The following is a 23,443-nucleotide window of genomic DNA, read 5'->3' on the forward strand; positions in this document are numbered from 1 at the left end:
TATTTTCTTGTTTTGTTTTAATTTCCAGTTTATCTTGAGCCAGTGCTTTTACAAATACAATAAAAATGAATTACAGGAAAATGAAATCTAAAAGATATATAAAATAAGCCCCAATTTTTAAATTATTGAATTTAACAGTTATAAACATACTTTGTCCAACTGCTGTAAAAATTTCTAAGCCCTTATTCTCACAGATTAGAAATGCTTTTTTCTTCATGGACCGGTAATAGTGTTTATGGATCAGCATTGATCCACGGACCACACTTTGAGTCACAACTGGTCTTTTTGCAAGGGGACAGTACCACTCCCTTACACTTAGGCTAAGCTTATGCTGAATACATACCACACTGCTGCCCACGCATAGCCACTCTTTCTCCTCCCTCAGCCTAGAATATCTCTTCTCTGCCATCTCCTGCTGTATTGAAATGCCCCCCGAGTCCTTTAAGATGTATTTTAAATGCCACCTTTTTCATCAAATCTTCATGCCCTCCCACCAGTACCACTAACAGCAACTGGGTTTGAGCTTTCCCTCCTATTTTCTGAGTAGTCTGCCTCTTACAATCATAAGGCAGAATAGTGACGTGGTAAAGGGGTTTGGGCTCTGAAAGCAAAGAAACCAAGATTCAAGCCCCAGATTAAGTGGGTGACCTTGAACAAATTCTTAACTGTTTCCTCCTCTTTAAACTGGGGATGATCATGATGCCTATTCCTAAGGGCTATTTAAGTTTTCAGTGAGACAATCCGTGAGAAGCATCTTACATAGTCACTGGGGCATACGTGGTGAGCACTCCACTAATGTAACTGCTGTTGATATGTCTTCCTGACTTGTCCTCTCTCCCACCTTCTTCCTTACTTTTAGCTCACCTGATTGAGCACAGGGTTACTATCCCCTGTGGAAACTGGCTCAGTACCTTGCTCAATGAATAGAAGTTTAAGTGCTTGTGCCAATTAAGTGATACAAATAAGCAGTGAAATAGAATCAGAAAAAGAGATGACTCATAGTTGGAGAGGTGAGGGAAGTTCGATGGAGACGGTGGGGTTTAAGCTGAACCCTGGTGTAGGGGTCAGCATTCTGACCCTGATTGATGGCAGGCCCCGACACAATGCCCACGGGCAGGGAACACTGCCTGGTTGGCTAGAGTGGATACTGCACCAGAGCATTGGGAAGCAAAGCAGGAAAGGCAGCCTGGGGTCAGGCTGTAAAAGGCCTTCAAGGCTTCATGGGGTGTGGGGCTTAATCCTTTGAGCATGTAGGAGCCCTGGAGTCTGGGTTGCTACAAGGGGTAAATTTGAGATTGGGGAAACTGGAGTCCAGTGACCCAAAGAGGACATTGGAAAACTCATGAAATCCTGTTACCTAAACCAGCATTTCCTAAACTATTCCTCTGAATATGAATGATCCTCCTGTTGTTGCTTAGTTTTTTCTGGTTGGGAGGGTGGAAGTGTATGGTTTCTCCCACTAAGAAAATGAGTGGGAGAATTACAGTATCTCAGGCTTACCCCATGGAGATGACCATGTATCCTGACTTGACAATCCTCTACTTTAAAAGTCTGTTTAGAACTTTGTTAAATTAGTGTTTCCCAAATTTAATTGAACACAGCCTTTTTTTTTTTCATGAAATGTATGTAAATAGCTCACAAAACAGTTTAAGAAACAGTGCCCTACACAATTCTAAACCAAGAGTATTGTAATGAAAGAACAAGTAAAGTTTAGCTCTTTCTCAGTGCTTAGCTGATCCTAGGGCACTGTCATCAGACAGTTGCCAGATAAGAACCACGTTGTTTCACACTGGGTGGTGTCGAATCTTCTGAGCATGCATCTTGCAGGACATCAGCAGTTGCTTACGTTCAGAATGCCAGGTTTCTATTCCACCACGTCCGTCTTTTCTGTTCATTGTGAGCATCTCCACAAACATCCTCTGTTGCCAATGCCTGCACCCAGCACGTGGTGACATCCCAACCTTCGTGGAAGTGCAACCCTGTATTTATTCTCCTCTATCCTCAAAAGATGTGTTATGCAGGATGTTATATATGTAAAAGACAGTGAATTGAAATAAGGTGGTTTTTTTTTTAAAACAACAGCCCCTGAAAAATTTCGGAGCATCCTTGACAAACAACAGGGTTGGGATTCATCAATTTACGTGGTCATACCATCTTTCCCCCTCATTTTTGCTCAGTTAAAATTGTTAGTAGTATGGAATAAAATTATCTTGCTGGGCTATTTATGCCTGAATCAACATAAATCTTGCGTATTTTCAGAAAGTAATTCAGTTTCAAATCTTGATAGTACTACTTATTCACTTGTTTAATAAATTGTAATCTATGTGCTGTCAGCTGACTGTTAAAAAGCAGGATGAGCTGATGATGGGATGATTGCCACTTAAAAGTTTTTAGCAATTTATGATAAATGATGCTTTTTTCAAAGATAAGTATGGAGTGGCTATCTGTAGAGTGCTTAGAACCTGGCACATAGTAAAGCATACATAAAGTGTTTGCTGCCATTGTTGTTGTTATTGAAGATTGGGGCGAGGCCCTGCCTGGTTGTTATTTTCCCAGTCTTCAAGATAGTTCATACTCCACTTATCTCAGTTGTTAGACATTTTTCATTGAAATTGCAGGAGCATTTTACCTAAAGAAAAACTCCATGCAGAATTGGAATTCATTACATTCCTGAGTGGTTGATGGAAATCATTTTGACCGTAATAAATGATTAAAATAAAACATTAAAAGTAGATTTAAATAATATCCAGCTTCTTAATTTATGTAATTATTTTACTAGAGCTCTAATTTAGGATACAAGATTTTAAAATAATTTTGGATGGTTATACTCTAGTAAATTAAAGCCTTTCATATGTTTCCCATATTATAAAAACATGTAAGTTTATATCTATTACCTTTGATTTGAAAGTGCTTGTTGTAATTTTCTAATGCTTTTTAGAAGTTCAGCTCTTTAAATAACTAATGTTTTCTGCTTCGCCTCTGCAGCTTACTGAAACAAATGCAGGTATCAAGTGCTTGGACTCCATGTGCTGTTTCCCGGAAGGAGAAGCAGCGTGCACATCTGTTGGAAGAATGCTGGAACGAGTTATAGGAAGATGTAGTCCGACCCACATCAGCAGGTGTGAAATATCTCTAAGTAGCCTTTGCTGCAAATGAGTATCCTATCTGGAACAGGATGAACCTGCAGCTCTAGATACCTAATAAATCAGCAGCTGGTTTTACCAACTGAAGCAGGAAGTCTGCTATTTATTAGCACTCCTTGGTGGTAGAATTCACTTTGTGGCTTTGGGGTAAGGGCTTTTTCACTCACAAAGGAAGAGAAAGCACCTTTGAAGAGACTTCATCTAATGAACAAAACATTTTGTCTCATAGTCTTTCTAAAATGTGCTGAGTAGGAGTGTGTATATGGTACTCTTTCATGGTTTGTATAACTTTCTTTTTTAAATTATACATATACTATTTCCTTTTTATTTTTTTAATTTTTTTTTTTGCTTTTTGTCTTTACAAAATAATCTCAACACAACAGTGAAGTCAAAGGCTTTCCTTTTCTTACTCTGTATGTATATTTTCCAGTTGATTATTTGAGGCTTTGAGGTATTTATAAACACAAAAGGCTGTATTTCTGCTCCCCTACATCTTCTTATGTCTGTAATGAAGTTTTGAAATGAGTCGTGATTTTTAAGTTTCTTTTGCTTGGTAGTTATTGTCTAATTAAAAGTGTATGAGTTAGAACAGGCTCTTTAAATTATGGAGTAAAAGAATCTTAGCATTTTTGTCCCCTTCTAAATCTATTTCTTGAATGAGATTTATCACCATGCCTGCTGTTGTGCGCTATAACAACAACAACAACAAAAAATACCACCTTTTGGTAAATACCATTTAAAATTCATTGAAACGTGCAATTAATTTATTTATTCATACATGTCTCCAAGAGTTATATCACTATTTAGGGGATGTTAGGGGGTAGAAAGCGCTTCTTCCACCCTTGGTGTTCTTTAGGTGAATGATACCATATTCTCAAAATCAGTACAGCAGTACACAGTATGCATGGAGGGTACAAATGGGCAGGGAGAGATGTTGGTTCCCATTGTCCCAAATGTGCTACATGAATATTAGCACTTTCTACATGTGCCAGGGCTTGGAAAAGGTTGGAAATTACCCCAGGAACAGGTTATAAAGAATGAAGAAGGCACTACTCCTATCTACTGGAAAAGGGATTTTTATTATTTGGTTAGCTTTGTGTTTTAAAAAAAAATGAGTATGATATCATTCATCTGTTATAAAATTCAGGTGACTTTTACTGGTGAACTTTAGTTCCTCACTTTAGCTTTAGCTTAGCCATGCCTTTATGTTACGATTGAATTTATAAATAGCATTCTTATGTTAACATATGTCTGTGGTTTCAATCCCCATTTATTCTGACTTGATTATAACATGTGATCTGAAATATTTCCATAATGCTGTGATATCATTTTGTAGTAATTTCATTTCATGTAGAAGGATGAGCACTTAAACTCTGGGACTTCGTTATGATTCACATAATTGTATTATAAAATGTGGCTCTGTCATGTACCTAGGACAGCAAGTTTCCCAAAGGAAGTTCTAAAAGAGCTTGATTTATAATATTATTTTACCTAATAACACAGCTTCATTGCACAGAATGAAGATAGGAGTTAGACTAAGATACAATAGAACCTCTACAGAATTTTTTCAACTTCTGTTTCAATGAAAATTTCTCTTTAATGACAATATATGGTTTTGTTAATGATTTTTTTAAACTAGAATTAATTTTAAATGAGCCCCAAATTTTTTCTGCTCTCTCTCTATATATATATATGTCAATTTTCTTGATATCAATTATGTAGGTAATATACCCCTTTTATTCTTTACGTAGCCATTTTGATGCAGCATTACCTCTTTGGAACCTGCCCCAGGAGTTATTGAATTTACTTTGACATGTAGCTATTATCATCTATACTTCTTTTTACTTAAAATTGTGCCACATTCTTTTTTTCTGAATTTTTTATTCTCCTAATAAAATGTTTAACTTAGTAATTAATATCATATTTGACAGACTATAAATGCCCTTCCAGTTTTCTCCAACATCACAGGTTATATTATTGGTTACTGTTATTTTCTTAGCTTTTTTCTCATGTGAATAATCTAGAAAGTCTTTTCAGACCTGTTCATTCTTTTCTAGGGGATAAGTCATATAATAACACCAAGCTACCTGGTGCTTTTCAAGGGCTATGTGAAAATTGCCGTAGATGCATTAACATTATATTTAAACTTTCAAAGTCATTTTGATACGTAGAGTTCTGGTTTTGTTTTTTACATATAATTGTATTTGTGAAATGTGTTGGGCATTTCCATTGTGACTTTAGAGCAGCATCTATTCTACATTTCTATTTCATGTCTAAGAGGTAGGCAAGGCTGAGACTGCCATTACGAGATGTGGAAGCCCTTGGCTGTGTGTTCCATTAACATATTAAACTCAAGAGTAATGGGCATCGCTTGAGAAATACCACCAGTGTTTTTTATATGACAGATTTCTTTGGTGATTACATTTTTACCATCCAGGCACAAAAATCGACTTACATTTTATTAATTGGTGTTGTCAGTGAAGTATCCCATATTGCAAGCTTAGTTTCAAAGGGAGCATCATGGTGCTATATAAAGGATATGCCATGTTGCACCCTAAAGAGCTGGATATTAGCAATAAAATATTTTCTGTTCATATATTACTAACAGTTAAGTTACTTTATCCTAATCAAAACTATCTTCTAAATAGAAAGTAAGTAATACGTAGTTCAAGTGTTTAATGTTCTGTCAAAAATTATATTTAACATATGAATGCACAATGTGTGCTTTGAAAAAAAAATTAAAAATGAAGGAGACGTTATCTAATAAGATTCTTGGGTGTAAGCAATGTGGAAAGAAGAAAAACTAATATAAAGTATGGCAGTTTGGAATTGAACATCTGACTCCAGATAACTGGGATATTTATAGATGTTACAGTTAAAAGTTATAGTTAAAAGCATACTTTTCCCCTGTAAATACTTACTGTTAAAGAAATTTTCATCTTCTCGTTTTATTCATTTATTCTACAAACACTGGGTGCCTAATATATGTCAGACACAGTTCTAGATGCTAGGCAGACAGTAGTGAACTAGTCCTTCCCTAACCTAAGGTAGATACTGTTCCAGCTTTTCTAGAAACTAGTCGAATTAAAGTTGAGCTACATACAAACTTAGCATCTCTGGGAAAAAGAAAATATTTGACAAAGGTGAATTGGGGCCATTTTTAATGCCCGTCTCTTCCTGTAACATCTCTGTTTAGGGAAGGTGGGAACCCTGGAAAAAGTTACATAAAATGTATTTATTGTTAAATGTGTTTAGTCTCGTAAGAAAAGCAACCTTTCACTTGGCAGTCCTAACATTGTCCTTGAACTAGGTTAGTCTATTTTAAGCATGGCAGGCTACTTTTGGTCTTGAGTTATTTTAGCTTAAATTAATTCAAGCTAATTTAAGTTTACAGCTGCACATAAAGTATTATGTAATGAATTGCTTTAGGGCCTTATCATTCAGACACCAGTTAACTTTTCCAGACCAGTAGAGGATTATTTGTTCTTAGTTAAGTGAAAACACTAGTGACCTACAGGTGTCTTTGATGCCTTTTGAATACATCATTCACTACATTCAAGCTAATTATGCTGAAGTCTTTAGAATAGGATTTATAGCTGAAATGAAATGATCAATAATAGGAACATACTACTGTTTCATTCCAAAGCCTTTGGTAAGTGGGATTTGGGTTTGTTTTTGTAAACTGAACTTTTCAGTAAAACTGAATGTGCATAACTCTTAATAACATACTTCTTATTGAATTGTTAAGACTTTAAAAAGCATCTCATGCTTTACTACATATAGAAACTGTTTTAATGCTAATGAATGTTTGAATTTTGGCTAATATTTTTATATAATGACTAGAGCATTATTTTTCCCAAGTTTTTATATAATATAAATAGAAAGTTTGGGCATTCAATACTAGTGTGAAGAACCTCTCTTTAGCATTTAAATGAATCAATCAGTGATTGCATTTGGGTCCTAAGTTTTAGAGTAAATTTTTTCTCAATTAAAACATAGGTCCTGGTGAGCCAAACTTTTCTCTTATTGTTACTTTAGATCATGGAGTGCATCGGATCCTTTCTATACCAACGACAGGAGCATCTTGACTCTCTCCACAATGGACTCATCTACTTGTTAAAGGGGCTGTAGTGCTTTGTGGGAGCCATTTCACCTCCTTTCCTAAAATTCAGTGTGATCACCCTGTTAATGGCCACACTAGCTCTGAAATTAATTTCCGAAATCTTTGTAACAGTTCACACCCACTCTGAGTTACAATGGCAGACAAACAGAAAGCATTAATACAAGCCCCTCCTAACACCCTTAATTTGAATCTGAACATGTTAAAATTGGAGAATAAAGAGACATTTTTCATCTCTTTGTCTGGATTGTCCCTTGTGCTTATGGGACTCCTAATGGCATTTCAGTCTGTTGCTGAGGCCATTATATTTTAATATAAATGTAGAAAAAAGAGATAAATCTTAGTAACGTGTATTTTTTAGTATTAGCTTTATTATTGACTCTTCTATTTAAATCTGCTTCTGTAAATTATGCTGAAAGTTTGCCTTGAGAACTCTATTTTTTTATTAGAGTTATATTGAAACTTTTCATGGGAAAAGTCAATGTGAATACTGAGGAATTTTGGTCTCTCAGTGACCTGTGTTGTTAATTCATTAGTGCATTCTGAGTTCACAGAGCAAATTAGGAGAATCATTTCCAACCATTATTTACTGCAGTATGGATACCAGTTCCTCTAACTGTACTGTAACACAGCCTGTAAAGTTAGCCATATAAATGCAAGGGTGTAGCAAATATACAAACCAGGAATCAGGTCTGTTCACCGAACTTCAAATTGATGTTTACTAATATTTTTGTGATACAGTATGAAGACCCTATAGTGGGTAAATTAGATGCCGTTAACATATTATTAATTTAATGTCTTTATCATTGGATCTTTTGCATGCTTTAATCTGGTTAACACATTTAAATTTGCTTTTTTTCTCTTTACCCGAAGGCTCTGTGTATAGTATTTCATGGCATCGTTGTAAAGTTTTACTATATCAATAAAAAGTTTGGACAGTATTTAAATATTGCAAATATGTTTAATTATACAAATCAGAATAGTATGGGTAATTAAATCAATAAAAAGAGAAGAGCCTCTTTCTGCGGCCAACTTAGAATTGCTCTTCCCCTTGTAAGCTAGATTTTAGAATAAAGGGTTTCAGTTAAGAATCTTATTTTCAGGTTATCTAAGTTATAGCACACTACCGCAATACAGTGGGTTCTGCCAGTGTCCCAGTGCAAGGCGTATTTTCAGGTGTGGCTATGGAATGTAAATTGTTAAAGTCTAAAATGCTAAACTTGTATCAGGTAACGTTAGCAGTAAATTACAATGCTAAGAATGATTAATCGGGTAGCTGTTACTGTAATTAACTCATTGCACTTCAAAACCTAACTTCCATCCTGAATTTATCAAGTAGTTCTGTATTGTCATTTGTTTTTGTTTTGCTGAAATGTTGTCTTAAGATTTAGAAGTGATTATTAGCTTAAGAATTATTACCCAGCTCTAAGCAAATAATGATTGTATACATATTAAGAAAATGGTTAAATGCAGTTTTACCAAGTTTTCCCTTGAAAATGTCATTCTGTTATGGAGATTTATTGTGCAGCCCTAAGCCTCCCTCCCATTTCATGAATATAAGGCTTCTAGAATTGGGCTGGCAGGGGAAAGAATGGTTGAGACAAAAATTAAGACTTTATCTTTGTTTGCTTGTAAACTGTTTTCTTGCTAATGTAACATTTGTCTGTTCCAATGATGTAAGGATATTAAGTTATTAAGCTAAATTTTAATTTTCAAAAACAGTCCTTCTTTAACTTAAGATATTCCATAGCTGGATTTAGGAAGATCTGTTATTCTGGAAATACTTTAAAAGAATAATACACCGTACAGTGTCTGCATTCACTAATTCATGTTCCAGAAAAGGAATACTGCAGATATACTCAGTAGAGTACTTTAGTGGAGGATATGGAAATTTGCTTATAAAGTCTCTTATAAAACATACATATAACAAAATGACATTCAATAGGCCTGCATTACATTTACATGACAGTGTTTATTTGCCATCAAATAAACTGAGTACTGACACTAGACAAAGACTCCAAAATCATAAAGTAGCCTATGACCAACTGCAGCAAGACAGGAGGTCAGCTCGCCTAGAATGGTGCTTAAAGTGTGACTGATGTAATTTTCTGTACTCACCATTTGAAGTTAGTTAAGAGAACTTTATTTAAAAAAAAAAAAAAAAAAGTAAATGGCATCCACTAGTGTGCTCATCCTAAACTGTTACTCCAAATCCACTCTGTTTTTAAAGCAAAATTATCTTGATTTTAAGAAAAGTTTTCTATTTAAGAAAGTAACAGTGCAGTCTACAAGCTTTCAGTAGTTTTCTAGTGCTATATTCATCTTGTAAAACTCTTACTACGTAACCAGTAATCACAAGGAAAGTGTCCCCTTTGCATATTTCTTTAAAATTCTTTGGAAAGTATGATGTTGATAAATAACCCTTATCTGCCAAAAGCAGAGCAAAATGCTGAATATGTTATTGCTAGTTAATCAGTGGTCTCAAATCGATTTGCCTCCCTTTGCCTTCCTTTGCCTCGTCTGAGGGCTGTAAGCCTGAAGATAGTGGCAAGCACCAAGTCAGTTTCCAAAATTGCCCCTCAGCTAAGGCTTTAAGTGACTCAGCACCCTGCCTCAGCTTTAGCAGGCATAGGCTCACCCTGGGCGGAGCAAAGTACGGGCCAGGGAGAACTACAGCTACGCAGACCTGCTGTTGAGTTGAGAAAAGGGGAGAATCTATGGTCTGAATTTTCTAACCATCCTCTTTCTTGGGTCTAAAGCTCATGATATACAAAGGCTTCCAGAGCTGAGCCCTGCCCTGGCAGTGTCCTGAACAGGAGACTACACAGAGGCAAATCAGCCTTAGGGAACACTTGCATTCTGCCCTACGGTTAGTGCCAGGACTGAGGCCGTTTCTGCCGCAGAAGATTGTGAGATTGAACTTACCTGAGAGCTGGAGACTCCTGAGAAGCAGGAGTCAAGGCCACTAGAAAATTGACAGTTAAGAGCCAAAAATTTTTAAAATATGCTACTCTGAAAATCTCGTGAAGGCTGTAGGAAAAGGGAGAATCTTCCATGTTGGTGTTTTTCCTGTAAAGATCGGTTTGGGGTATGATATTGGGCAGGTATTAATAAAAATAGCACACCAAAGAGTTCTGTAAAACATGTTTTATTGATTTTGGTCCCCACTTACATTCTATTTCTAGGAGTTACCTATTTTCATGTAAGTAAAATATTATTAAAGTGCTGTTTTATGTGAAATAACTTGAATGTTATTCCTACAAAAAATAGATCATAACTAATGATACATTTGTAATAATGGTAATTGTTAGATTTTTATGAAGAATGAGTATCTGGAAATATTGTAGCAATACTTTTAGTTTAAAATTTTGGACCTGAGACACTGTGGCTGTCTAATGTAATCCTTTAAAAATTCTCTGCATTGTCAGTAAATGTAGTATATTATTGTACAGCTCTCAGTAATTTTTTAAAGTTTATGAAGTTATATTTATCAAATAAAAATTTTCCTATATAATTAAAAGTGTTCTTTTATTTAAGCATTTTAAGCCTCTCTCTGTTTATCACAACCTTCACTGCCAAACTTGTTTCAAGTTAAATTTTACTGTATTTACCCTTCATTGGAGGACAGGGATATCATTTATGCCTTTCACTGACTGCAGTTTTTTAAAATGCAGTTCTTACCCAGCTTTTATAGATCATCAGTACAACTCCTGGAAAAGACTCTGTTAAGAATGCGCCAGCTGTAAAGACCAGCATACCTCAACTAGACTAGAAATTGCATCATTCCTGAAAAGCCAGCCAAGAGCACTTGTGAATTTGGAAATGCCCTGGTTCATAGAAAATATATGCTTTTAAAAAAAATATAACTGATGATAGAATGTTTACTTCCCTATAAAATATTCCCGTTTCCTGACACCCAGTTATTTTCACTGCTTCCTTGGTTGCCAGTTAGAACAGATATAATTGTCTAATCTACATCTGCTTAAAAAGTTAAGCTGTTGTCTTTGCCCAGCTGTTAGTATTTGCAAAGGATGACAATGCATGATTTATGTAATGTAATGTATTTTTGAGATGTAATAAGAATATGATCCTAGACAAATCAATCAGTTTAGGCATCTGTTTTTCTATTTAAAAAGGAGTGTTTGGACTATTTTTAGGACGACTACTGTCTTTAACTTCTAATATACAAGAAGAACATGATGAATAATAAACAAGAAATTTAGGACAAAAAAATAGAAGCATTTCACTGGAAAATTAGTGAATTCAAAAATTCAAGTTTTATATTGAAGAGCTAACTGACTCAAAGGAAAGCCTATTGTAAATGGAGATAAGTCACCACACCTCTCTATGAACAGCCCGAGCCCTGTGATAAATCAAATTTTTAAATACTAATTTAAGGTAAAATGGTTTGTATTCAGATATAATTTGTACACAGTAAAATGTATAGATTTTAGGATTATAGTGATGTTTGATAAATCTCTACACCCATGTAACCCTTACCCCAAACCAGGTTAAAAATCCTTCAGTCATTCCTCAAGGTTCCCTTGTGCCTTTTGCAGTGAATTTATTCCCCTCTTGGTCCTGTCCCAGCAACCATTTTCTGATTCCTGTTGTCATAGATTAGTTTTGCCTAATCTTGAATTTTATGTAAATGACAATACACAGTGTGTCACTTTTGTGTCTGGCGTTGTTGCTCAGCGTGTCTGAGAGACTCATCTATGTTGTGCCAGGACCCATGGTTTTCTTTCTGCTACTCAATAATGTTTCATTGCATGAATGTACCACAATTTGTCCTTTCTCCTCTTTATGGACATGTGTTTTTTTACAGTTTGGGGCTATTGTGAAATAAAGTTATTATGAACATTCTTTGTGGACTTATGTTTTCACTTCTTTTGTGAAATAACTAGGAGTAGAATTGCAGGGTCATAGAGTAGGTTTATAAGAAACTATCAAAAAGTTTTCCACAGTGGCTATATGTACTATTTTACACTCCCGCCAGCAACTATGAGAGTTCCAGTTGCCAACATTTGGTGGTGTCTTTTTAACTTGAGCCATTCTAATAAAGTATCTCAGTGTGGTTATTTGCATGATGATGTTTAATCCTCTTCATATGCTCACTGGTGATTTATGATTTTTTCAAAATGTTCAAGTCTGGCCATTTTTTCATTAGGCTACTTTTCTTGTTACTGAATGGTAGGAATCTTTAAGGTAAGGATATAAGTCCTTTGTCTTATGTATGTATTGCTAGCATTTTCCCCCCCGTTTGTGGCTTGCCTGTTTATTTTCTTAGTTGTCACTCTGGGGAGCAGAAGCGTTTTATTTTGATGAAGTCCAACTTTTTTTTCCTTTTATAGTTAGGTGCTTTTCATGACTTCTAAAAACTCTGTCAGCCCCAAGGTCATGAAGAAATTTTCCCGTGTTTTCTTCTGAAAGCATTCGTCTTAACTTTTATGTTTAGGTCAAAGATATCTCAAATTCATTTGAGTATGATGCAAGGCGGCAAGGAATGAGGATTGTCCTTCCCCGCAACTCCCCCCACCCGACAAGGTTATCTGGTTTGACCCCATTTCTTTACAATAGTCTCCTTCTCCATTGAATTGGTATGGTGCCTCTGTTTAAAATGAATTGACTTTTCTTAAAAAAAAAAAAAAAAAAAACTGATGTGGTTTTCATTTGTATTTTTCTGAATCTATACATCAATTTGGAAAGAACAGACATCTTGAGTCCTCCAATCCATGAACATGATATATCCATTTATTTAGGTCTTCTTTAATTTCGTCTCCTTCTCCATTGAATTGGTATGGTGCCTCTGTTTAAAATGAATTGACTTTTTCTAAAAAAAAAAAAAAAAAAAACTGATGTGGTTTTCATTTGTATTTTTCTGAATCTATACATCAATTTGGAAAGAACAGACATCTTGAGTCCTCCAATCCATGAACATGATATATCCATTTATTTAGGTCTTCTTTAATTTCTCTCAGCAATGTCTGGTAGTCTTTAGTGTAGCTATCTGGCAAATACTCTTGTTAAAGTCCTAATTTTTATGATTTTTTATGCTATGTTAACGGGAATCATTTTCAAATTTATTTTCCTGTTAGCCTTACTACAACACAGAAATAAAATATGAAATAAGGGGCAGGGTGCGGTGGCTCACACCTGTAATCCCAGTGCTTTGGGAGGGCGAGGCGGGCAGATCACAAGGTCAAGAGATCAAAACCACCCTGGCCAACATGGTGAAACCCCGTCTCTACTAAAAACACAAAATTAGCTGAGCATGTTGGTGCACGCCTATAATCCCAGCTACTCGGGAGGCTGAGGCAGGAGAATCACTTGAACCCAGGAGGCAAAGATTGCAGTGAGCCAAGATCACACCACTGCACTCCAACCTGGGTGACAGAGCGAGACTCTGTCTCACAAAAAAAAAAAAATTTAAAAATAAGGATATGATCCTGGACAAATTAATTTTAACTTTGTTAACCTACAACCTTGCTGTATTCACTTTATATTCACATTCAAATTATTCTTTTGTATAGAATCCTTTGGATTTTCCCATATACAGTCACGTCATCTGAGAACTAAAAGGTTTAATTTTTTTCTTTCTTTCTGGTACAGTGTTATATAGGCATGGTTAAAACCATGAATAGGTGTTGAATTTTGAAAAATGCCTTTTTTCCATTTACTGAGATGATGTGTTTTAATTTTTTTAGTTTGATAATACAGTGAATTACCTTGGCTGATTATGGTTTTTTGTTTAAGAGATAGAGTCACCCCCTGTTGCCTAGGCTGGAGTGCAGTGGCACACTTGCGGTTCCACTGCAGCCTGGAACTCCTGGCCTCAAGCAGTCCTCCCACTTCAGCCTCCCAAGTAGCTAGGATTACAGGAACACACCACCACACCCAGCCGATTTTTAAATTTTTTTGTAGAAAGGAGTATCACTATGTTGCCCAGGCTGATCTACAACTCCTGAGCTTAAGGAATCCTCCCACCTCAGCCTCCCAGAGTGCTGGGATTACAGGCATGAGCCACCACACCCAGTCTACCTTGGTTGATTTTCGAATGTTAAACCAACTTTGCATCCTTAAAATAAATCCCACTTGGTTGTGATGTTTCTTACTACACTATGACCACCACCACCACGCCGCCCCCCCCCCATTTATATCTGCTTCCTCAGAAAATAGTTAGACCTACCTTTAAAATATATCCGGAGTTCAAATACATTAATATTTAGAGTTTTTGTCAACCTGGTTATCACCCTGGTCTAAGTCACCATCATCTCAGGATAATTGCATTAACTCTTTAACTGACGTATTAGTTCTGTATTGCTGCACAAAAAAATTCCCCAAAATTTTGCATCATAAAACAATAGACTTTATTCCCGTTTCTATGGATCCAGGATATGGGTGCAGATTATCTGGGTACCAAAGCCTCAAGGTCTTTCACAAGGCGGCAAACTGTCAGAGCCGCAGTATCACTTATCACCTGAAGGCTCAACTGAGATTAAACCTGCAGCCAAGCTCATTAATGTGATTGTATGACTTAGTTCTTTATGGGTTGCTGTACTAAGGACTTTCAGTTTCTTACTGGCTGTTGGCCAGAGACTGCTCTCAGTTCCTTCCCTCACGGACCTCTCAAAAAGGCAGCTTACAAAATGGCAGCTGGCTTCCAACCAAGTGAGCAAGAGAGGGCATGCAAGACGGAAGCTATTTATAACCTAATCTCAGAAGTGATGTCTCATCACTTTGCCATATTCTACTCATTAGAAGCAAGTCACTAAGTCCAGACCATACTCAAGGGGAAGAGATTACACAAGAGTGTGAATCCCAGAAGGCAGGGACCACTGGGGGCATTTTAGAGGCTGCCTACCACAACTGATCTCCGACTTTCATCTTACCTCCACTCTAACCCCCGACACAACAGGACTTTTGTCAACACATCAGCTAAAGTAATTTTATTAAAACTAGTCAGGACTTGTTACCCCTCCAATGACTTCCCACCTCACTGTAAAAGCCACAGCCCTAATAATAGCCTACCAGGCCATATACAATTTGCTACCTGTTATCTCTGACCTCATATCTTGTTCTCTTTACCCCCTCCCCTTCCCCAGCCTGACAGCCTCCTTGATATTCCTTAAACACGCCAGGCTTGTTGCTAACTCAGAGCCCTCACAGTTTCTATTTTCTCTGCCTACAAAGCCTTCCCAGACATATTCATGGCTTACTACCTCAGTTTTTTAGGTACTTATTCAGATGTCTCGGTGAGGCCCTACCTGATCACCCTCTTTAAAATTGCATCATCTCCTTACCCCTTCCCTGCTTCATTTTCCCTCTGCAGCACTACATATCACACTGTATACTTGACTGATTTTGTTTATTACATCCCCAACACTAGAATGTAAGCTCCATGAGGGTAACTATTATTGTTTCGTTCACTGCTGTATTCCCAGAATAATGCCTGGCACATTAAGGACTTAAGAGACATTTATTTGAATAAGTTAGTGAATCATTTCTGAAAGCCATGGGGAGTTACCAGAGGATCTTAAGCCTTTTAGCTAAATAATCCTGACAAGAGTGAGAACAAGTGGTTGGAAGAGAAGCAGACAAAAGCCAGAGATAAAAAGCCACTGCAAACATCAAGGAATTCAAATGAAGGCGGTGGCACTAGAAATCAAGAACATTATATGGACACATAGTGAGGCAAAATGTATGAGTGGTTCCAAAACTGATCTACAATTTCAGCACAAACCCTATGAAAAACCAGCTGGCTTCTTTTGCAAAAATTGACATGCAGATCTTATTATTTATATGGAAGTGCAAGAGACTCAGAGAGAAACCAAAACAATCTTGAAAAAGAACAAAGTTGGAAGACACACTTCTTGATTCTAAAATTTTACTACAAAGTTATAGTAATCAAGACTGTGTGGTTCTGACATAAGGAAGGACATAGACAATAAAATTGAGAATCCAAAAATAAATCCATACATTTATAGGCAACTGATTTTTAGCAAGGGTGCCAAGACATTCAATGGGGAGAGAACTGTCTTGTCAACAAATGGTGCAGGGACAACTGGATATCCACAGGTAAAAGAATTAATTTGGACCCCCACCTCAGGCATTATACAGAAATTAACCTAAACAAATCAAATACCAAATGATAATCTGAAACTATAAAACTCTTAAGACACATAAGTAAAAATCTTCTGACATTGGATTAGGCAATGGTGTGATACCTGAAGTGCAAGTAATAAGAGAAAAAAATAGATAAAATTGAACTTAATAAAAATTAAACGTGGCTGGGCATGGTGGCTCACGCCTGTAATCCCAGCACTTCGGGAAGCCAAGGTGGGCGGATCATGAGGTCAGGAGATTGAGATCATCCTGGCTAACACAGTGAAACTCCGTCTCTACTAAAAATACAAAGAAAAACATTAGCCGGGTGTGGTGATACGTGCCTGTAGTCCCAGCTACTCGGGAGGCTGAGGCAGAAGAATCACTTGAACCCGGGAGGCAGAGGTTGCAGTGGGCTGAGATCACGCCACTGTACTCCAGCCTGGGCAACAGAGCAAGACTCTGTCTCAAAAGAAAAAAGAAAAAAATCAAACTTTTGTGCCATAAGACACTATTAAGAAAGTAAAAAGACAATCCACAGACTCGTAGAAAATATTTGTAAGTCACATACCTGATAAAGGTCTAATATCTAGAATATATAAAGAACTCTTACGAGTCAACAATACAAGATAACCAAATTAGGCTGGGCATGGTGGCTTACACCTGTAATCCCAGCAATTTGGGAGACTGAGGTGGGAGGATCACTTGAGCCCAGGAGTTTGAGATCAGCCTTGGCAACATAGTGAGACCCTGTCTCTACGAAAAAATGAGGCAAGAGGACTGCTTGAGTCTAGGAGGTCAAGGCTGCAATGAGCCATATCACGCCACTGCACTCCTGCCTGGGTGATGGGCGTGAGACTGTCTCAAAAAAAAAATAAATAAATAAATTTTAAACGGGCATAAAACCTCCCAACAAAGAAAAGCCCAGGAACAAGATGACTTCCCTGGAGAATTCTACCAAACATTTAAAAATTAACACCAATCATCTTCAAACTCTCAAAAAAATTGAAGAAAAAGCAACACTTCCAAACTCATTCTGTGAAGACAGCATTACTCTAATACCAAACAAAGCCAAAGAGGCTATAAGACAAGAAAAATACAGGCCAATATCCCTGATGAATATTGGTGCAAACATTCTCAACAAAATAGTAGCAAATTATACATCACGACCAAGTTATTCCTGGAATGAAAGAATGGTTCAATACAGAAAACTCAATCATCAAAATATACCACATTAACAGAATGACAATTTGCTACCTGTTATCTCTGACCTCATATCTTGTTCTCCTTACCCCCTCCCCCTCCCCAGCCTGACAGCCTCCTTGATATTCCTTAAACACGGCAGGCTTGTTGCCAACTCAGAACCCTTACAGTTTCTATTTTCTCTGCCTACAAAGCCTACTATGCATGGCTTACTACCTCATTTTTTTAGGTACTTATTCAGATGTCTCGGTGAGGCCCTACCTGATCACCTGGGCACATGATCACTTCAACTGATGCAGAAAAAAAATTTGACACGATTCAACACCCTTTCATGATTAAAACACTCAACAAGCTAAGAATAGAGGGAAAGAACATCAAGATAATAAAGGTGCTATATAACAAACCCATCACATCATACACGTTGGTCAAAGACAGAAAGCTTTTCCTCTAAGATCAGAAACAAGACAAGGATACCAGTTTTCACCACTTCTATTCAACACAGTACTGAAGTCCTAATCAGAGGAATTAGGCAAGAAAACCAGATAAAGTCATTCAAATTGGAAAGGAAGAAATAAAATTATCTCTACTTGCAGATGACATGATCTTATGTTAGAAAACCCTAAATAATCCACACACACACACACACACACAGTTTGAACTGTTAAGTTCAACAAAGTTATAAGATACAAAATCCACACACCAAAATTGTTTGCATTTGTATACATTAACAATGAACAATCCAAAAAGAAAGAAAGCAATTTACAATAGCCTCAATAAACAACAACAAAAACCCTAGGAAGAAACCTAACCAAGGAAAAGACATTGCTAAAAGGAATTTAAGATAACAAATGCATGGAAAGATATTCTGTGTTCAAGACTGGAAGACTTTGTATTGTTAAGATGTCAATACTATCCCAAGCAATCTATAGACTCAATGCAATCTCTATGAATATGCCAATGGCATTTATTATAAGAATAGAAAAATCCATCCTAAAATTCATATGGAATATCAAGGGATCCTGTATAGCCAAAATAATTAAAAAAAAAAAAAAAAAAAAAAGAACAGGTTGGGCACAGTGGCTCACACCTGTAATCCCAGCACTTTGGGAGGCCGAGGATGGTGGATCACCTGAGGTCAGGAGTACTAGACCAGCCTGGAACATGGTGAAACCCTGTCTCTACTAAAAATACAAAAAAAATTAGCCAGGAGTGATGGCACACACCTGTAATCCCAGCTACTCGGGAGGCTGAGGCAGGAGAATCACTTGAACCCAGGAGGCAGAGGTTGCAGTGAGCTGAGATCGCACCACTGCACTCTGGCCTGGGCAACAGAGTGAGACTCTGTCTCAAAAAAACAAAACAAAACAAAACGTGGAAGACTCATAATTTCTGACTTCAAAACATACTACAACAAAGTTATATTAATCAAAACAGTGTGGTACTGACATGAAAATAAACATATAGACCAATGGACTAGAAAAAGACCAGAAATAAGCTCTCATGTATCTGTTCAAATGGTCTTTGACAAGGGTGCCAAAACCACTGAGCAGGGGAAGGACAGGTTTTTCAACAAATCACTGTCAGGAAAAATGAAAATCCAGAAGAAAAGATAAAGTTAGTTCCTTACTTTATACTATATACAAAAATTAACTCAAAATGGATCAAAGACCTAAAAATAAGACTAAAAACTATAAAACTCCTATAAGAAAACATAAGAGATGAGGCAGGCAGACCATTTGAGGCCAGGAGTTCGAGACCAGCCTGGTCAATGTGATGAAACCCTGTCTCTACTAAAAATACAAAAATTAGCTGGGAGTGGTGGCACACACCTGTAGCCTATAATCCCAGCTGCTCAGGAGGCTGAGGCAGGAGAATCGCCTGAACCTGGAAGGTGGAGGTTGCAGTGAGCTGAGATCACACCACTGCATTCCAGACTGGGCAACAGAGCAAGACTCTTCTCAAAAAAAAGAAAGAAAGAAAGAAAGAAAGAAAACAAAACAAAACATAAGAGGAAAGCTTTATGACATTGGACTTGGCAGTAATTTATTGGATATGACACCATAAGCACAGGCAACAAAAGCAAAGATAGACAAATGGGTCTATATGAAACTCAAAAACTTTTGTGCATCAATGAACACAATCAACAGATTGAAAGGCAATCTATGGAATAGGAAAATGTATTTATAAATCATATACAAGGGGTTAATATCCAGAATATGTAAAGAATGCCTACAACTCAACAAGAATAAAAATATCAAATAACCTAAATTTTTTTAAGGGGCAAAGGACTTGACATTTCTCCAAAAATGATATGCAAATGGCCAACAAGTATATGAAAAATGCTCAACATCACTAATAATCAGAGAAATGAAAATCAAAGTTACAATGAGATATCACCTCATACCCATTAGGATGGCTACCATCAAAACAAGCAAACAAAAACAGAAAATAACAAGTGTTCGAAAGGATGTGGAGAAACTGAAACCCTTGCGCACTACTGGCAGGACTAAAATGGTGAAGCCACTATGAAAAACAGTATGGCAGTTCCTTAACAAATGAAACACAGAAATACCATATGATCCAGCAATCCCACTTCTGGATACATACCAGAAGAGTTAAAAACAGGGTATCAAAGTGATATTTGCACACTCATGTTCATAGAAGCACTATTCATAATAGGCAAGAGATGAAAGCAACTCAACACTACTGACTGTATACTTAAAAATGAAAGCAACTCAATGTCCATCAAAGGATAAATGAATACACACAATGTGGTACATACCCATAATGGAATATTATTCAATCATAAAAGTGAAGGAAATCCTATCACATGCATCAACATGAATGAATTTTGAGGACATTACGCTAAGTGAAGTCAGCCAGTCACAAAAAGACAAGTACTATATGACTCTACTTATGTGAGGCATCTAAAGTAGTCAAATTTATAGAAAAATAACGCAGATTTGTGGTTACCTGGAGTCAGGGGCAGGGGAAAATAAGGAATTGTTTAATGGGAATAGAGTTTCAGTTTTGGAGGATGAAATAGTTCTGGATATCTGTTGTATAACAATGTGAATATACTCAACACTACTGACTGTATACTTAAAAATGGATAAGATGGTAAATGTTATGCTTTTTACCACAGTCAAAAAAATATTTAGGCTGGGCGCAGTGGCTCACACCTGTAATCCCAGCACTTTGGGAGGCCAAGGCGGACAGTGCATGCCTGTAATCCCAGCTACTTGGGAGGCTGAGGCAGGAGAATCGCTTGAACCCGGAAGGCGGAGGTTGCAGTGAGCCAAGATCACACCATTGCACTCCAGCCTGGGCAACAAGAGCAAACCTTCGTCTCAAAAAAGAGAAAAAAAAATATTTAATGGACATAAGATGTGAATAGGACATTTCTCCAGAGAAGATATACAAATGGCCAATAAGGACATGAAAAGATGCTCAGCCGGGCACAGTGGCTCATGCCTGTAATCCCAGCACTTTGGGAGGCCGAGGTGGGTGGATCATGAGGTCAGGAGACAGAGACCATCCTGGCTAACAGGGTGAAACCCCGTCTCCACTAAAAATACAAAAAATTAGCTGGGTGTGGTGGTAGGCGCCTGTAGTCCCAGCTACTTGGGAGGCTGAGAAAGAAGAATCACTTGAACCTGGGAGGCGGAGGTTGCAGTGAGCTGAGAGCGCACCACTGTACTCCCGCCTGGGTGACAGAGCAAGACTCAAAAAAAAAAAGGAAAGAAAAAGAAAAGCTGCTCAACATTTGGGAAATGCTTATCAAAATCACAATAAGGTATTACTTCATACCCACTAAGATTGCTTTAATCAAAAAGAGAGGCAATAACAAGTGTTGCTGAGGATGTGGAGAAATTAGAACCCTCATACTCTAAAGGTAGGAATGTAAACTGGTACAACTGCTTTGGAAAATAGTTTGGCCGTTCCTCATTTAAAAGTTAAACACAGAATTACGATATGACTCAGCACTTCCAATCCTAGGCATATACCTAAAAGAAGTGAAAACAGATACTCAAGCAAATACTTGTACATGAATGTGCACAGCACCATTACTCAATATAACAGTAAAAAAAAATGCAAACCTGGCCAGGCGCACTAGTTCCTGTAATCCCAGCACTTTGGGAGGCCGAGTCAGGTGGATCATCTGAGGTCAGGAGTTTGAGACCAGACTAGCCAACAAGGTAAAACACTGTCTCTACTAAAAATACAAAAAACAGCCTGGCATGGTGGTGGGCGCCTGTAATCCCAGCTACTCGGGGGACTGAGGCAGGGGAATCACTTGAACCCAGGAGGTGGAGGTTGCAGTAAGCAGAGATGGTGCCACTGCACTCCAGCCTGAGCAACAGAGAGAAACTCTGCTTCAAAAAACAAAAAGGAAACCCAAGTGTCCATCAACTGATGGATATATAAACAAAACATATATCCATACAATAACATTATTCAGTCACAAAAAGGAATAAATACTGATATATCCTACAATACCCATAAACCTTGAAAACATCATGCTAAGTGAAAGAAGCCAATTACAAGAGGCCACATATTGAATGATTGCATTCATGTGAAATATCCAAGATAGGCAAATCTATAGAGACAGAAAGTATTTTAGTGGCTGTCAGGGACTAGAGGGAGGGGATAATGAGGAGTGACAGCTAATGGGTACAGAGTTTCTTTGTGGGGTGATAAAAATATTCTGGAATTAGATAGTACTGAGCATTGCACAATCTTGTAAAAATACTAAGAACCACTGAATTGTACACTATAAAGGGGTGAATTTTATGTTATGTGAATTATACCTCAATGAAAAATATTAGCAAACCCAATTCAGCAGCATATAAAAAGGATTATATATCATGATCAAATGCTGTTTGCCCCAGGAATGCAGGGTTGGTTTAACATCCAAAAATCAAAGTGATACAACATATTAATAAAGAACAAAAAACCACATGATGATCTCAATACACAAATAGCATGTGATAAAAAAATAGCATGTGACAAAAATTCAACACCCATTCATGATAAAAATCCTCAACAAAGGCTTAAAAGAGAATGCACAACTAATACTATACTTAATAATGGAAAAACTTAATGTTTTCCCCCTAACAATGGAAAAAAGGCAAAAGTGACATCTTCACCACTTCTATTCAACATTGTACTAGCCAATGCAATAAGACAATAAAAAATAACTAAAGGCACGTTGTTTACAAATGAAGAATTAAACTATCTATTTACAGATGATATAATCTTGTACATAGTAAATCTTAAGAAATCAAACAAATATTAGAACTAATAAAAGTGTTTAGCACAGTCCCAGGATCCAAGATCAATATATGAAAATCTACTTTAGTTATGTATACTAGAAACGAAACAAAACATAAAACTAAAAAAACAAATTTGCAACAGCATCAAAAAGAATACTTAAGGCCAGGTGCGGTGGCTCACACTCATAATTTCAGCACTCTGGGAGGCCGAGGCAGGCAGATCATGACATCAGAAGATCGAGACCATCCTGGCCAACATGGTGAAACTCCATCAATACTAAAAATACAAAACTTAGCTGGGCATGGTGGCGCATCCCTGTAATCCCAGCTATTCAGGAGGCTGAGGCAGGAGAATTGCTTGAACCAGGGGAGCTGGAGGTTGCAGTGAGCTGAGATCACACCACTGCGTTCCAGCCTGGGTGACAGAGCGAGACTCAATCTCAAAAAAAAGAAACAAACAAAAAAAAAACACTTAAAAAAATAAATTAAACCAAAGTACAATACCTGCAAACAGAAAATCATAAAACTGCTTAGGAAAATTAAACATTTAAATAAATGACATCCTATGTTTCTGGATTGGAGGACTCAATATTCTT

At 37.1% G+C, this 23,443-nt stretch overlaps 1 protein-coding gene across 1 annotated transcript in view; it reads left to right on the forward strand.

Annotated features, from left to right (window-relative positions):
• The window catches only part of ATP11B (ATPase, class VI, type 11B), a 114,882-nt gene extending 104,099 nt beyond the window's left edge, over positions 1-10,783 (forward strand). Inside the window, exons 28-29 of the mRNA XM_011945782.1 lie at positions 2,986-3,119; positions 7,182-10,783. Coding sequence (XP_011801172.1) covers positions 2,986-3,119; positions 7,182-7,263 — 216 coding nt within the window. The 3' untranslated portion in view covers positions 7,264-10,783. The remainder of the gene's footprint in view (positions 1-2,985; positions 3,120-7,181) is intronic.
• Positions 10,784-23,443: the final 12,660 nt, after the last annotated feature.

Source organism: Colobus angolensis, unplaced genomic scaffold, assembly GCF_000951035.1.
Source record: "Colobus angolensis palliatus isolate OR3802 unplaced genomic scaffold, Cang.pa_1.0 Scaffold245, whole genome shotgun sequence".
Taxonomy (NCBI): Eukaryota; Metazoa; Chordata; class Mammalia; order Primates; family Cercopithecidae; genus Colobus; species Colobus angolensis.